Source organism: Balaenoptera borealis (assembly GCF_965194805.1).
Source record: "Balaenoptera borealis genome assembly, chromosome: 1".
NCBI lineage: Eukaryota > Metazoa > Chordata > Mammalia > Artiodactyla > Balaenopteridae > Balaenoptera > Balaenoptera borealis.
In genome coordinates this window covers 190,195,307-190,208,717 of record NC_138860.1, presented here as the reverse complement: position 1 = coordinate 190,208,717, position 13,411 = coordinate 190,195,307, and the positions used below count along the sequence as shown (strand labels likewise).

The following is a 13,411-nucleotide window of genomic DNA, read 5'->3' as shown; positions in this document are numbered from 1 at the left end:
CTGTGGGTCTCTTGGGTCATTTCCATCATCACTCCACGCATGAGACGCACAGCACGATGGGTCATAAGAGGTGAATCATGCTTTCCCAGACCCTCTGCAGAGACCAGTTTAGCAGGTCAGCAAACCCCTCTTCACGTATTTACTTTGTGCTTCCTTCCTGCAAAGGCCCTGAGGTCTGGGCTACAAGACTCAGGAAGCCTATTTCTCAATGCCCATCTTGGCAGGTTGAGTGGGGCCATCTGCCTCCAGCTGGGCTGATCCACCTGAGGCCAATACCCCTCAAGATGCTAGAGGCCTGGGCTTCCCTGGTGGCACAGTGGTTAATAATCCGCCTGCCATTGCAGGAGACACGGGCTCGAGCCCTGGTCCGGGAAAATCCCACATGCCGCGGAGCAACTAGGCCCGTGCACCACAACTACCAAGCCTGCGCTCTAGAACCCACGAGCCACAATTACTGAGCCCACGTGCCACAACTACTGAAGCCCGCACACCTAGAGCCCGTGCTCCACAACAAGAGAAGCCACTGCAATGAGAAGCCCGCGCACCCCAATGAAGAGTAGCCCCCGCTCACCGCAACTAGAGAAAGCCTGTGCGCAGCAACGAAGACCCAACCCAGCCAAAAATAAATAAATAAATAAATTTATAAAAATTAAAAAAAAAAAGATGCTAGAGGCCTTTTTCTTGTTCATGGTGCAAGAGGGGAACTGAGCACAGCTAATGCTCTAGGGAGATTAACCCCACTGTCCACACACGGCGGGACCAGTGAGACCCAGTGACATTCCCAAGCGAGGGCGCTTCCTGGTGAAGTTGGCCATGGTGGGAGCTGTGCCCAGGGCCAAGAGCCCCATTACTGTGAGAAGTGGTCGATCAGGACTCATAAAGTTACATCTGAACTTTAACAGGGCAATCTAGTAGAGAAGTATGAGCCCGCCTCCATCACCAGTAAAGGATAAAATCCGGACTTGTCGATTCCAAAACCCTGCAGAGAAGCGGTTTCCAAAGTGACCTCCACGGAACCCTGCTTCTACAGGGTGTTCCTCAGACAGGGCACTGTGGTTACACAAGTTCATGTTGATGGTGACACAATGACAGCACCTGCTTTAAAATCAGGAACAAAACAAGGACGTGCACTACACCCATTCCTATGGAATGTTTTTCTAGAAAGCCTCATCCAGTGCATTAGGACAAGCAAGAGAAATTTAAAAAAGATAAGGATTGGGGCTTCCCTGGTGGCGCAGTGGTTGGGAGTCCGCCTGCCAATGCAGGGGACGCGGGTTCGTGCCCCGGTCCGGGAAGATCCCACATGCCGCGGAGCAACTAAGCCCCGTGAGCCGCAACTGCTGAGCCTGCGCGTCTGGAGCCTGTGCTCCGCAACGGGAGGGGCCGCGGTGGTGAGAGGCCCGCGCACCGCGATGAAGAGTGGCCCCCGCTTGCCACAACTGGAGAGGGCCCTTGCACAGAAACGAAGACCCAACACAGCCAAAAATAAATAAATAAATAAATTAAAAAAAAAAAAAAGATAAGGATTGGACAGGGAGAAAGAAGGCTGTCACGCTCACAGATGATATGAGTATTCACACGGCCACCCTAATATAACCCTACAGCCAGAGTATTAAAATTAATAAACGAGTTTAGCCATGTCGCCAGTTATAGATCAATACACAAAAGGCAGTTGTGTTCTTGAGACCAGCCTAGAGTTTTAAAATGAAAACTTTTAAAGATACCATTTCTCTATGTGGTGGTTTCATAAGTATTCACTGTAGCATTATTCTTTAAACCATATTTAAGTTGTAAATACTCTTCTGAATGTATAGTTTAAAACAAAAACTATAAATACAAACGACTCAGCAAGATCTGTACGTTACATTTTGAAAAGATCGCTAGGATAGAGAATTAAGTGAGCAAAAAGAATGTTATCCCATGTGCAAATAAAAGTACACCTATTTATGCACTAAAATGCATAAACATATTCTAGAAGTATCCAAGAGAAATAGTAGTTTCCTCTGGGAAGTGTTACTGGAAGCTGTGGGGGGAAGAGAGAATGTTTAAATTTTTATTTTATACTCTTTGGTACTGTTTGAATAGTTTTACAAAGTACACATTTAACTTTAAAAGTGAAAACATGTTTTCACAGTGTGAGGTCTTAGAATCTCATGTTTGGACTTATTTCTTTACTAGGGTCTCGTAATTGATTCTAATTAAGGAAAACATTAAGTAATGTTTTCGAACAAACAGTTTTCGACCCATGGTAGAATGCAGGTTTGTTCTTTGCTGGGAACATTACTATTATTAAATGCTAGTGGTCCAGTGGCTAAGACTCCGCACTCCCAGTGCAGGGGGCCTGGGTTCAATCCCTGGTCAGGGTAATGGATCCCACATGCTGCAACTAAAGATTCCGCATGCTGGAACCAAAAGATCCCGCACGTCGCCAATGAAGATCCCGCATGTGGCAACTAAGACCTGGCACGGCCAAATAAATAAATAAATAAATAATCAACTTTGTGATTTCTAATCCTTTAGAAAAAATAAAATAAATAAAAATAAAAAGATGTTTCACTTTTTAGGGGACCCAGTAAATCCAATAGTAGGATCAATCCTACAGAACATTCACAGGAAAACATAAAAGTACATGTACAAGCTTATCGATTGCAGCATTTTATTATAGGAAAATTGGGAACACCTAGATTCCCATCACAGGGGAATGGCCTTGAATGTACGGTACCTCTAGGTGAGTGGAAGTTCTGGCAGGAAACGGGGGCCACCCCAAGCCAGCAGAGTTTGGGCACCATCTACAGAGGAGCAGCAGGTTTGAGAACCGCCCAGACAGCAGCCCGAGGCGGTGCTGGACAATGTCAGGGCCACAACATGGGTGTGAGGGGTGACAGATGTGGCCATGCTGTTTAGAATCATGGGACAGGAGGAGGCCACCAGGACAGAGGGGCTGAGGGCAGGTGGCAGTCAAAGGCCGGGCTGAGGAGGGGACAGAGGCTGGAGGAACAGCAGGAGAATGTGGCCCCCCAACTCCAGGAGACCAGGCAGGGGAGCCGCGGTGCCAGGCAGACAGAGCAAAGAGGACTGACAGTGACCATGGACCTGGCTTCACAGGGGCCATAGGTAAGCTTGAAAGCGAGGTCTCCGTGGAGCAGGAGAGAGAACGATGGCGGGGGGACGGGGGCAGGCTTCAGACACTGGCCACAGACAATGCTGGCAAGATTTTCTATCCAGAGGAACAGAGCAGGTGGCAGCAAGAGGGGAGAATGGAGAAAGAAATGGCTTTTCTTTTTAAGATGCGTGATCGAGAATGACTGTATGTGGAGTGTTCCAGAAGGGACAGAAGGGCAGGAGTGAGGTCCTCAGGAGTTAGAGGGGTGGGATTCGGGCCCCCGTGGGGGCCAGGACACCTGGTCCTCTGTCAGGGCAGGCGAGATGGGGGCCGCCTCGGGCACAGCCGGGTCACAGATCATGGTGGGACCACAGGAAGGTTCTGGTCTGGTGGCTCCTCTTTCCTCCATGAAGGATGAGGCAAGGTTAGCAGCTGACTCTGAGGGTGGGAGCTGGGTGGTCTGAGAAGAAAGGAGCAGGGGTGGGCCACTCTCTGGAAGCCTGGAGAAGAGACAGGCCAGGAAGGTGTGGTAGGGCCATTTGCCCGAGGCCTATTTGAGAGTTAGGGCCACAGATCCAAGGAGAAACTCAGCACATGGCTGAGAGCCTGTCTCCCTGTTCCGCTGCCTGGGGGCCCGACAGAGGGGGCCTCCGCCCAGCAGTTGTGATGAGCAGGGGTCTCAGAGCTTCAGGGTATGGCGGTAACGAAAGGAAGGGGCTGTGAGAACAGGAGGCAAGGGAAGGGGGCAAGACGCAGAGGGGGCCGGGGGGTAAGCATGAGGGTGGCAGCCAGAGGTCTGTGTCAGGGGCTGAATCACATCCCCCAAGTTCATCTGTTGAGGTCCTAACCCCCAGGACCTCCGAGTGTGACTGTATTTGGAGATGGGGTCTTAGAGGTGGTTAAGTAAAGTGAGGCCATAAGGGTGGGTCCTAATCCAACAGGACTCATGTCCTTACAAGAAGAGAAAATCATGCCATAGATAAATACAAAGGCAGACCATGGGAAGACGCAGGGAGAAGACGTTCACAAGACAAGGGGAGAGGCCTCAGGAGAAACCAACTGGCCGAAACCTTGATCTTGGCCTCCCAGCCTTCTGGAGAGAACTGATTGCTGTTGTTTAAGCCCCCATCTATGGTGCTTGTTGGGACAGGTGACTAACCCAGGTGGGGAGGCAGCAATGACTGGGGCCACATAGGCCAGTGAGCTGCGAGGTCAGGGTGTGGGTCAGTCATCCCCACGGTGTGGCTTCTGCCCTCATGACCTCCTAGAAAAGCCACGAGCCCTGCCCAGGGCCGTGCAGCTCAGGGAGACACCGACAATGACAACTACACACACAAGAATCCGCCTTCACTTTCTTTGGCCTGGATGTGTAAGAAGGGATGATCTGGAATCTGGAATATGAGGGTCCTGAGAGCGCACACGGGGCACCCAGCAAGGAGCGCTGGTATCTCCAGAGACTCATGAGATCCCATTTCTGAGCCCCGCCATTCAACTGCCAGAGTTGGAGTCCAACACTAACCGGGGAAGTGGAAGAAAGGATCAAAGTTTATATTTGGTTTAAAAAGGACCAAACATTTCAAATCCATACTTCTAAAAAACATGTGAACACAATGTAACAGGCTACTAGGAGGCCGCCAGCTGTGAGAGGAGCCGTCCTCCTCTCCTCCCCTCCCTGCAACCAAGCCGGGGGCCCAGGGAGAGAGCAGCCCCTTCTGGGACACAGCCACGGAACCTGCGCCCCCAGGCCACAGCCAAAGCATGTCGCCCAGCCAGGCCCGCCATCGGGGTGGAAGGAAAAACGGCTCCCAAGGGGGGCACTGCACTCAGAGCCGCCTGGTGGGATGGGGACGGCGCTCGGGAACAGTCCTGAGGCCATCACACTAGACCTGGGCTCCTCCCCTGCATGAACTCCAGATCCTAACAAGATTCTAAGTGGCAGGAGCTCCTAGACCCCACCTCACACAGGACATTGAGGACCCCACCTCACACAAGAGAAGGCGGCACCCCCAGAGCGGCCACAGCAGCAGGCCGGGGCTGAGCCAGGATTCAGGCCCGTCTGGATCCGAGTTCTGCCCACACCCACTGCCCAGCCAAGGTGAGGGAGAGGGCGGGCAGAGCCGAGAGAGAGAGTTCAGGGCCCGCGGCCTCTGCAGGATTCCCGCCTCTGTCTCACCCACTGAAGGCTGGAAGCCTCGAGAAGCCGAAGAGCAGCAGAGGGAGAGATCTGGAAGGACAGGGTCGCCTGCAGCCCGGGGCCCTTGCTGGGCCTTGGTGGCCTCAGCCCTTCCCACCGGCCTCACACCAATTCCGACCTGGGCGTCCCGTCTGAGCCTCAGGCACCCTCAACTTTTGGGGGCAAGGAGGCTATAGTGCCTGTTCCTTTCCCTGAAGTGCCGTTAGAACACTCGTCTTGGTGACTTTGCCTCTTGGAGATGGACTCATCACTTTGGTGTGTGATTATTTCAAGGTTGAATTCTTGCGAAGAAATGTATCCTTAGAGCCTTGATTCACAGATCAATTCGGGATCTGACAACCGAGATGACAGACACTCGAGGCTGGCACGGCTCCTCCGAGCGGCCCCGCTGCTGCAGGAAGCCACCTCTGCCCAGGGGACAGCCACACACAGCAAAGGGTCGCCCTGTCTACAGGTCACTCTTTAGATTTATACCTGGTCCTCCCTCCCAAGGACCAGAAATCTTGATTCTCTGGTTACATGGATATTTAAGACCCCTGGGGCTGCCGTCACAAGTGACCAGGTGGCCTAATCCAGCAGAAGTATATTCTCCCGCAGCTCTGGAGGCCAGAGGTCCTTCTGGCAGCTCTGAGGGAGAATGGGTCCCAGGCCCCTGTCCTAGGTGCTGGTGGCTCCCAGCAATCCTTGGTGGTCCTCGACCAGCAGACACATCACCCCAATCTTTGCCTCCACATTGCATGACCTTCTCTGTGTGTCCTTTTCTGTCTCCTAAAGGACACTCACTGGATTTAGGGACCACCCTAATGGTCCCAATATGACCCCATCTCGATCCTTACCTTAAGGACATCTGCAAAGACCTTGTTCCCAAATAAGGTCACATTCTGAGGTTCTGGGTGGGCATGGATTTTGTGGGGACACTAGATCACTCTCTGACTTGCACTTGGCTTTCAGGGCCTCCCTAACAGCCTTGGAGAGGCGAGGAGCAGTGTGGTGACACATGGCTGGCTGTCCCAAGGTGGGCCTTCCCCGACATAGAGAGCAGGCTCCTTTGGCCCTGCACAGCCCCCCACGACCAGCTCAGACCTGGCTTTGCTGTGGGATCAGGAGAGCCACGGGGGCCCATGTGGCTCACCAACAAACGTGTCCTGATGACAAGGTCTTGACTGTATGTGGAGCTCCGCCCCCTCCACCAGCAGGAAGGGGCTCTGAATTCATTGTCTGTCCCCCAGACTCAAGGGCAGCGTCCCACACGGGACCAGGGAGACCCCACGGTGCTCAAGTCACGCCAGACACGGACGCACTTGAACGACTTCTCGAGGCCACTGGCTGTTTCCCTCCCTCCCCTCCTCTCCTGCTCTTTCTTTGTAAAGGTCTCAGCACACATCCTTGAAAATAAAACTAAAACCACTACGTCCAGATTGTTGGGGGTTAGAGCTGCATACACCCCAACCTTCTCCACTGGGAGGAAAAAGGTTGTTAAGGAAACAGAACGGTTGTATTCCCCAACCTCTTCGAACCTGAGGCAACAATTTTAAAAGGCGCCTTAATTTATTTCTAAATAGAGAAAAACATAGCATTAAATCATTATCCGACATGAGCAAAGCAAAGCAGCTAATCTGGCTTTCATTTGACTCCATTTAGTTAAAAGCAGCTTTCGGCCGGGGTGAGAGGAGGAGGGGCAGGAGGGAAGAAATAAAATACTAATGCTAAAAAATGCCCTTGATGGAAATGATAAGGTTCCCTTTGAAAGATGGTGCGTCTTTGTGCAGGAGAAGCTGCGGCTCCCAGCCCTTACGGCAGATCCACCCTAGGAGGGGGCTGGGCCCCTGCTTTCTCGTGTAAATCACCTGGCGCTTCTGCAGATGCCAGCTGGACCAGGGAACTGACTACCAGGAAGTCAGAAGTTAGATGAAAACACTAGCCCATGTCTAGGGCGTCGGGGCAGGACACCTCAGGTTCATAAAGGAAGGAAGAAGGCCCGTGTTTTGCAACCCAGAGCGCACAGTGAACTTAACCTGGGGTTTGGGCCCCAGCAGAAGAGCCCCAAGATGGCGGATCACAGCCATGGCTTTTATTTAACACTGAAAATTTATCGCAAAAGAAATCTCTCAGGACTTCCCTGGTGGTCCAGTGGGTAAGACTCCACGCTCCCGGTGCAGGGGGCCCGGGTTCCATCCCTGGTCGGGGAACTAGATCCCACACGCTGCAACTAAGAGCCCGTGTGCCACCACTGAGACCCGCGCAGACAAGATGAATAAATATAATTTTTTAAATCTCTCTTTTTTGTGAGAAAAGAAAAAAAAAAGGAAAAAGAAAGGGAAGAAAAAAACGCTCAGAACGGCATAAATTTTGACAAGCACAAGCCCCCATCTTGTGCCCAATTCTCACTCCCGGGAGGGGCTTCAAATCCTCACCAGCGCCCAAGAAGAGAGGGGTGTACATGCCAGAGTGACCAGAAGGCCACAGTCCCCGGGGGGAGGGCGTTTGGAGGAGGGAACGGGAAGAAGGGCAAAGGGAAAGATCCTCTGTGTGTAGAGAACCTGCTTTTCTGACTTAAAAAAGCATGGCCAGCCCCCCACGCCCCCCGAACCAGCTGAGCCCAGCTTCACCAGCCCCCATGGCACCGACACGGTGGCCACTGGGGAAGGCGGGTCACTAATGTGGCCCCCGGTGCTGGTCCTGAGGCGAGGCACCTGTCCACCCCAGCCCCGTCACCCCTGCATCACCCGAGAATCAGCCTGCAGCCCACAAGCCCGAGACCTGCCCCGGCCCCTCCACCCCTTCCTGTTCCCTTCTCACCCACCACCCGCTCAGTCACCTCCTTCCTAACATCAACCCGCTCCACGCCCTGCTCCTGCTTTTCCCCTTACAGACTTTATCACCGCCCGGCCGACCGTCTATGTTGTACCCAGTTTTTATCGTCTGAGCCCCCCTAGGAGGTCAGCTCCTGACCTGAGGCCGGGAAGGTGTCCGTCTCAGGGCACCACAGTGTCCGCATCCCCTGCACAAACAGAGCCCGGAGGAGCGCCCACAGCCAAGGTCGGATGGATGAAAGAATGAACTAACGAGGGAGTGAGGGCCAGAACACGAGCATCCCTGGCTGATGGCCTCTCTCTCGCCAAGGCCGGCCGCTGCTTCCTCGAGCGCCCCACCCCCCCCCCCAGCTCCTGCACCTGCAGCCTGCGGGCCCCCAGGGCACAGTGGGGAGGGGCGCCCCCGACCCCACCTCCAGCCAGGGCAGGGCTGGTGCCGGTGCCTCGGCACAGCTCGCTGGGGACGGTGGCCTGAGCCACAGAAAGGCCTGCACGGCCCCCGTTGCAGTCTCTGCCTTGTAGACTAGACGTGGTGTAAGGAAGCCGCTGAGGTCCCACCACTGCGTGTGGGTGAAGTGCACTCCCAGCGGATCTGCCTCTAGGAAGAGCAGCGGCCCCTAGGTTTTCCGGCTCTTGGAAGCATCTGGAAATGGGAGGAGATGAAAGCGAAGCGTCCCCTGCCCACCTCCCCCCCACACCGTGTGCCCCCAGGACAGCAAGCAACTAGGCTCCAGAACTGCCTTCCTTCCTAAAACACTCCCCGCCGGGGCCTGGTCCCTGGTGGCGGGGCCCGGGCCTGGACTGTCCCGGGGCGTGGATGAGCTGAGATCTTGCTGTGCGCGCGGCAGGCGTGCAAAACGCAGAGGCCGCCCTTGAAGAGACAACAGGGAGCATCCGAACGACAGACAGACGGGCCCTTTGGTGGGTCCTCACGTTGCAGACTGGTCAATAGGCCTGAGGCGGTTCTCTTCCCCAGAATCCAACTCCACGCCGCTCTTTGGGGGCTCACGCCTGGCGGGGAGGACCTGTGGGCAGGAGGCTGCAGGGTGCTGCTGGGTGCTGCTGGGTGCGGCTGGGGCAGGGGCCCCTCCCGGGGGTGGGGTGGTTGGCCTCAGTTCCAGTGCAGGTGCCGTCTATAACCCCGCTGACGGGGCTGGGGTCTAAATCAGGCTCCCTGGGGGCAGCCGATGCCCCGCTCCCGTCTACGGTGTGTCTGACCCTGAGCCGCCTCCCTGACCATCTCTCCAAAGAGCCTGCCCGGTCATTTCCCCGGCTATTGCTCTCAATCACGGGGAGCCCCCCTGGGTTCACGGTACAGAGAGACCCCCCCATCATGGGCTGCTCTCCATGGGAGTCTGGTTTCCCGTCTGCACATGCGCACAGCTGGCCACCACCCTGCTGTCTCCTCACCACCCCGGGGCTGGGACAGCACGCTTCCTTTCTGTCCATCTTTCCAACAGACTGAAGGTAAAGTTTCTGTTTCTAAGCCCTAATCCGTCACCTACCCTGCCGATTCCATCCCTGGGGTGCTCCCCGTCCGCCCACTTCTCACCATCCCCACCAGCAGCGCTGGGGCAAAGATGACTGGCTGCCCCGCTAAACCTTCCCCCTCTCTCCCCGCTAGGGATACCATCCCCCAAAGTCACCTGGACACAGGACCACCTGGAAGAAAGACAACATTTCTGAGACCCCTTGGAGCTGGGTGTGGCCAAGTGACTAGGTTCTGGCCAACAGGATGGGGGTGGGCGGTACAATGCCCCCTCCCCGCCGGCCCGACCTGATCCCTGGACTCCGTGACTGGGTGACCTCACGTGGTAAAGGGGATGGAGTTAAGGATCTTAAGACGAACGGTTGTCCTGGATCTTCCAGGTAAGTCCAATGTCATCACGGGGGCCTTACAAAGGGAGGCAGGGGGACCAGAATCAAAGCAGGAGAGGTGACAACAGAAGCAGAGGTCAGAGCTGCCCTCCCCTCAGGTCAGGACTGAGCAGACTCTCCCAGAGGCCACAAACCATGGGCCACCTGACTGTCCCTCGGCAACGTCATCCTCTAGGGAAAAGGAAGCTTAGGCTGCAGACAGAAAACTCTGACAATGGTGAAAACAGCAGAAAACGCTCAAGAAAACTGCCAAAAGAGAAAACGTGTAAAAATTTAGTATTTCGTACAACTTTTTTAAAAGATGTGAAATAATACCAGCATAAAAAAAATTACATAGCAAATAATACAGTGTTTGTATAAAACTCAGTTAAAAAACATAATTTTATCATTTAAAATGATTCAGAAAATACATTTTGCTGACAGTAAATCCTAACGTCACAGACGGTGACAATCCTCCATGTGCCGCAGAGAGAAACGGGCCCCGGGTACAGCGGGCGCGCATGTTCACGGTCAGGACTCCTGTGGGGCTGCTACGCGGGTGGTACCGGCAGCAGCCTGACCAGGTGGGAGCATCGCAAACGGTTAGGGGCACGGCAACCCCCCTCCCTCGGCCAAGTCCACAGTACCGAGTTCCGAGGCAGCCGCCTGACCCCGAACAGCTGCAGGACGGCCCCCGCCGCTCCTTTACTGGTAGATGACCTTCACGCAAAACGTCTCCTCGTTTTTGTCTTCGTGATCGTTGATGTAAATCAGAATCTCCTCCTCCCCGGCCTCCTGACGGGACGCAAACCGCAGGCCGATGGTGTAGGTCTCGCCTCCCCGGACCTGGCAAGAAGCATCGCCGTCCTAGCGCCCACCCCGCCGACCCCTCTCTCTCTCTCTTCCAGCCGCTTCCACGCAGGCAAACACACATTCCCCAGGCTCGCAGGCCCCAGAACATACACTCATGCTCTGAACCAAGCTTCCCAGTGTTACTGTCGAAGCCCTCACGGCTGCTCCTCCCAAGCCCCGGGAGACGCGTCACTAAACCCTCCACCGAGCGAAAGACCCGGGTCCGCCCGAGCCGCTGCTCACTTTCCCTGAAAGAGTCACAGGAGATGAAGGCCTAACTTGCCAGGCAGTCTGGATAAAACTGTTGCAAAACTGCAGGGAAGGTCGCCCCCAGGGCTGCCCCCGCCGGGGCCTGGGTGTTGGGTCAGAGGCCCGGCAGAGTTCAGCAGAGGGTGCCCCTGGGGGCCACAGGCCGTGCTCCCCCAGGACTTGCTGACGCCCCCAAGGCAGGGTCCCGGGAGAAGCAGCGCCCAGGCCCCCCACCCCGTGCAGCCCCGCACCTGGAAGGCGTCCTCCTTGAACTGCAGCAGGCGCGGGTGGTCGCTGTGCAGGCGGTAGGCCCTCGGGGAGGGGTAGGGGTTGGTGTAGGTGATGCGCTTGTTGGCGCCCTTCCCGGCCCCGGCAGGCAGTGTGATCTCAAAGGCCTGTGGGGAGGGCAGGGGTGGCCCCGGGCTCCTTCTCCAGCCACTTCTTCCCAAGCCTGCCCTGCACTCCTGGGCCCCAGACGTTGGATAAATACGGCAGACAAGCCCCCCGAGTTCCCGGTCGCGGGGCTCACGGTACAGGAGGAAACACCCACCCCCCAGGCCCCCAGCCAGAGGGGCCAGGAGGAGGAAACGCCGGCCTGGATCTGGGCAGGCCAGGTCACAGGACACACCACCCGAACCACGTGGCCCAGCGCGTCTCACGTCAGACCTTGGAGATGAGGGGTGGGCGGCAGGAGAGGCACACGAGCCACGAGGCCACCAGCTGGTGGGCGTCCACGTCGACCAGGTTGAGGTGCACGAAGCGGCTGCCCGCCCTGCGGGGCCTCACGCCCACGTGCAGGTCCTGAACCCCGTGAGGGGGCAGCACGAAGACGCCTTTGGGGTCCGTCTTCAGGAACAACAGAGGAGAAGCAGGTCGGGAGGCAGCCCCTCGAGTCGTGCAGACGAGGGGTTTCCTGGGCGCGCAGCCCAGGGGCTGAGCGGGTCCCAGGGGAACCCCTGTGCTGGGCGGGAGGTCCCCTGGCCTGCGTGGGGTCAGAGGTAAGAAGGCCCGATCTGAGGCCAGAGCGGACCTCACCACCAGCACCCATGCCTGCGGGTCACAGTCTGTGCCCCCATCTGTGCGGGGCGAGTCCCCTCCCACACAGCGCGACGCTCTAAGTGTCAGAGTGGCCTCAGGAGAGACAGAGCTTACAGCCCCAGCTCTGAAGCCTGGCCTGCTGGCAGGGTGTCCGTGTCACCCTCGTTATCCAGATGTACGGTTGCAGCCGCACTGATTCCAGAGTATCTGTTAATATTTACCTCCCAACAATTCTACAAATTCACCTTCAGGGCTTACGTGTCTCTCATGCCACAACGGCACATCTGATAAAGGGGATCTGAATGAAGACTCTATCAAAGTCTTCAGGACCGACCACCAGGCCGCAGCCCAGCTCCCACCCCCTCCCCGGGGTGGGCAAGGATGGGGAGGGGCCAGGGGACACCCGCAAAACCCAACAGCCAACCCCACGCACCCCCGCCGAAGGCCATACCATCAGCTCCTGCGGGTGGGAGCTGAAAGCCTTCACTTTCCTAACTGTCTGCATCCCCCGAAGGACAAGGGCCAGGCGGGTCCGCTGGCCTGTGACACAGGAGACGTCCACGCGCTGCAGGGAGTGGAGGTGGACCTGCCAGGTCTGGACGGGCGTCGCCAGCCAGCGGTCCCTGCGCGGGCAGAAGCCACTCACGGTCGGGTGAGGGCAGTACACCAACCGCGGGAGAGGAGCCCCGAGGAGGCTGAAAAGGCGGCCAGGAGGGCGGGCTGGGGCCCAGCCGCCGTCACCCGCTCGGCCACCTTCCCTCTGAGGTGGAAGCTCTCAGGCGGGGCTGCGGCCTCTGCGTGACTTTGACCCTGAACAGATACTCTGGAGGCATGGCAACGTGGGCTTCTGCAGATGTGCACCTAGGCCAGCTTAATCCCAAACCAGGCCTGGAGCAAAGTCCACGGGCAGCACAGCGTGGATGAGGACGTGGGCTTGGAGGTCACGTGGGCCTGAGCCTGGGGCCCGCGTTAGCTGCCTGGTGCCCGAGGACACTGACCCTTGGTTGTAAATGGGGTTCAGCATCACCTGCCCACGGGCCGTCAGGACAACACTCTGCGGCCACCACACAGCAGGTGTAGGCCTGGCGCTGCCCCTCAGCCGGGTGGGCACTCAGCACAGGAGACCCCCGCCCGTTCCCAAGTGGGCTGCACCAAACCCTCCAGCCTGCACCGGTTTTAAAGGGTCTTGAGGGCTGGGAGATACGACTTATAGGAAAAGGTAAAGGGACCGGGGTCATTTCACCCAGTCCTCGGGCATCAAAGGAAATGATGCCACCTTCCACCTCCCCTTGGGGGGCCTGGGCA

The 13,411-nt window shown here is 56.6% G+C and overlaps 1 protein-coding gene across 5 annotated transcripts in view; it reads right to left on the bottom strand.

Annotated features, from left to right (window-relative positions):
- Positions 1–10,541: 10,541 nt before the first annotated feature.
- Positions 10,542–13,411, bottom strand: part of NPHP4 (nephrocystin 4) — a 127,636-nt gene continuing 124,766 nt past the window's right edge. For 3 of the 5 annotated variants that reach the window (XM_082398689.1, XM_082398690.1, XM_082398691.1), the window contains exons 26-29: positions 12,558–12,729; positions 11,735–11,914; positions 11,320–11,463; positions 10,542–10,813 (exon numbers count right to left, since the gene is read on the bottom strand). In XM_082398689.1, coding sequence (XP_082254815.1) covers positions 10,673–10,813; positions 11,320–11,463; positions 11,735–11,914; positions 12,558–12,729 — 637 coding nt within the window. In that variant the 3' untranslated portion in view covers positions 10,542–10,672. Of the gene's footprint in view, positions 10,814–11,319; positions 11,464–11,734; positions 11,915–12,557; positions 12,730–13,411 lie in introns of those variants that run through there. The other 2 variants (XM_082398692.1, XM_082398693.1) reach the window with 1 other exon arrangement.